Consider the following 2,799-nt stretch of genomic DNA (forward strand, 5'->3'; position numbering starts at 1 on the left):
TACCTTTATTTTGTAGACAACATGATCATATATAAAATCCAAAAAGCTACTAGAGTTTAGCAAAGTGAAGGATATATGATCAATATATAAAAGTCAACTGCATTTGCTGTGACCCTAAAACTGCTCTAAAAATGTATTAAAATCAATTATATTTCTATATAATAGCAATGAACAATTAGAAATAGAAAATTTTAAAATGTATTATGGTGTCAAAAATATGAAATACTCTGACAAAATATATGTGGAAGATCTGTACACTAAAAACTACAAAACACTGTTAAAAGAAATTAAAGACCTAACCAAGTGAAGAGATATACCATGGTCATGAATCAGAAGATTCAAAATTATTAAAATGTGAATTCCACCCTCAAATTAATCTCAATAAAAATTTCAGCAAACTTTCTTGGTTGTTGAAATGGATATGCTATTCCTAAATTTCATATGGAAGCACCAAGGATCTAGAATTTTAAAAAAGCAAAGTTGGACAATATATTGTATAATCAATACAGTATAGGATTACTGACGTCAAGATAGATGGGACAGAATAAAGATTGGATGTAGACTCATGTACTGTTAATTGATTTCAGAAATTAATTTTTCCTTGAAGTGAAGGAAGCCTTAACTCTTGAATCACATAATTTTAAGTTAACTTAACGAGGCAAAAGTAACACAAAAGTTTCCATACGTATACATATCCTAGTAAGATTTTTTAATATAAAGAACAAGAAAACATTACAATAGGGGGGAAAAAAACACAGGTTACCTAAAAAGAATGAGTCAGAAATCAGAACATCAGAATTATCACAAGAAGAACTAAATGTTAAAGCACAGTGGGATACTGTTCTATAGAGTTTTGAGGGAAAATGATTGTGACTCAAGAATTCCATGCTGAGCCAAGTCAGCTTTCAGCATGAGGACAACAGAAAGGTTCTCAGGAGCCACTAAGTCCAAGATGTCAGACTGCCACCTGTGTACACTGCTTCTGTCTCCTACCTCAAACAACAGAGGTAAAATAAAGCAAATCTTTAAATAAATTCATAATAGTTCCAGAAAGCAAAAAATAATACCCTGTTGAATCAGAAGCCATAAGGAATCTCTCAAAAGTGGAAGTCAGGCAGGATGAGGTCGACAGAGGAAACCAAAGGACAAAATAAAGGCAAGAGGACATCACTATGAGAGGTGGAGGGTCCCTGGGTGTCTCCATCAAAGTGACAGATCTGGGGAGCGGGAGAGAAACTTATCAGGATGATTGGTTTGGGGATTCATGTGAAGCAAAAAGACCAACTTCCTCCTTTTCCACTGGAGGCAAGCAGACAAGATAGATGTATCAAGCACCAGGTAAGAACAGTGACTGTAAGACTCCTTGGCCAGAGAAGTGCTGGATGGTTGGTAACACCAGCAGAAACAGGAGCCCCAGTGCCCCAAACTAACCACAAAGTATACCCTGCCTAGCAATGTCTTATCCTGGCTCCACAGAGAATAATGATACTTCTCAGTAAATAAAAACATTCAAGAAGGATCCATCAGAGACTCTCAAAGACAGACCTGAACATTTGAGTAGAACTTGCCAAATACTTAAAGAAAACCAACACTAGAAAAGAGAGGCACAACACTGTACAAAGAAACAAACAAATAAAAAAAACCCTAGGTGACAGCCGCCGGCTCCATCGCCATAGCCATGGCCAGTCAGTCGCAAGGCATCCAGCGGCTGCTCCAGGCGGAGAAGCCGGCCGCCGAGAAGGTGTCCGAGGCCCGCAAGCGAAAGAACCGGAGGTTGAAGCAGGCCAAAAAAGAAGCCCAGGCTGAAATTGAACAGTACCGCCTGCAGAGGGAGAAGGAGTTCAAGGCCAAGGAAGCTGCGGCTCTGGGATCCCATGGCAGTCGCAGCACTGAAGTAGAGAAGGACACCCAGGAGAAGATGACCATCCTTCAGACCTACTTCTGGCAGAACAGGGATGAAGTCTTGGATAACCTCTTGGCCTTTGTCTGCGACATCCGGCCAGAAATCCATGAGAACTACCACATAAATGGATAGAGGGAGAAAAAAAAGTGCCTGTTCCGTGGATTGGCGTTTTGAATGCCTTCATGGAACATGAGGCTTCATTTAGCAAGGCTTGAGTTATATCTTATGAAAAGGCATTAAATTATTTCTGTACATTATATAGTAGGTCCCTACACTTTTTGCAGAATTGCAAAGGTAGATTCTTTGTACAGGCTTAGAGCTTATCCAAAGAGTGTATCTTTTTACCTCATATTTCTTAGAAATTTAATGGATATATGTTGTGTGTTTTCTATGCCTTTTCACTCAAGCAGCATATTATCAACACCGACTTTTTCTCTCTTAGATAGTTTTTAAAAACCCAATTTTCTTAAGAAAGAAAGGGATTAAAATATTTTTTCCCTAAATCTTTCTTGAAAGTCAGGGGCTTTATCTATGAAAAAGTATTAAATAGTTATTTGTGACCCACATGAAACAGCAACCAGCCTTAAAATAGTCCTTTCCAGCCAAGGATTAGAATAATGGGTCCTAGTGTTGGACTGCTCTTAGTTTCTCTTATTCATACTTACTAGATGGTAGAGTTCACTAACTTGTTACATGTTACTATTTGGTGTACTGATATTGTACTGCTAATCACTTAAAAGTAAAGACTGTCGTGCATTTCCCTAAAAAAAAAAAAAAAAAAAAAAAAACCCTAATGACTAGGAAAAGAGTGAATAGAGAAAATCATAAGAAACTTTAAACATTATTAAAATTCTCAAAAAGATAAGAAAGGATGTGGCACCCCTAGAAAGTGACTT

General features: G+C 37.6%; 1 protein-coding gene across 1 annotated transcript; it reads left to right on the forward strand.

The window, feature by feature from the left end:
• Positions 1-1,678: 1,678 nt before the first annotated feature.
• On the forward strand, positions 1,679-2,326 carry LOC133043202 (V-type proton ATPase subunit G 1-like). The gene has a single exon (XM_061124027.1). It carries the CDS (start codon positions 1,679-1,681, stop codon positions 2,033-2,035), a length of 357 nt encoding a protein of 118 aa, XP_060980010.1. The 3' UTR covers positions 2,036-2,326.
• The last annotated feature ends 473 nt before the right edge of the window (positions 2,327-2,799 follow it).

The sequence above is a fragment of the Dama dama genome, chromosome 22 (assembly GCF_033118175.1).
Source record: "Dama dama isolate Ldn47 chromosome 22, ASM3311817v1, whole genome shotgun sequence".
Lineage (NCBI taxonomy): Eukaryota > Metazoa > Chordata > Mammalia > Artiodactyla > Cervidae > Dama > Dama dama.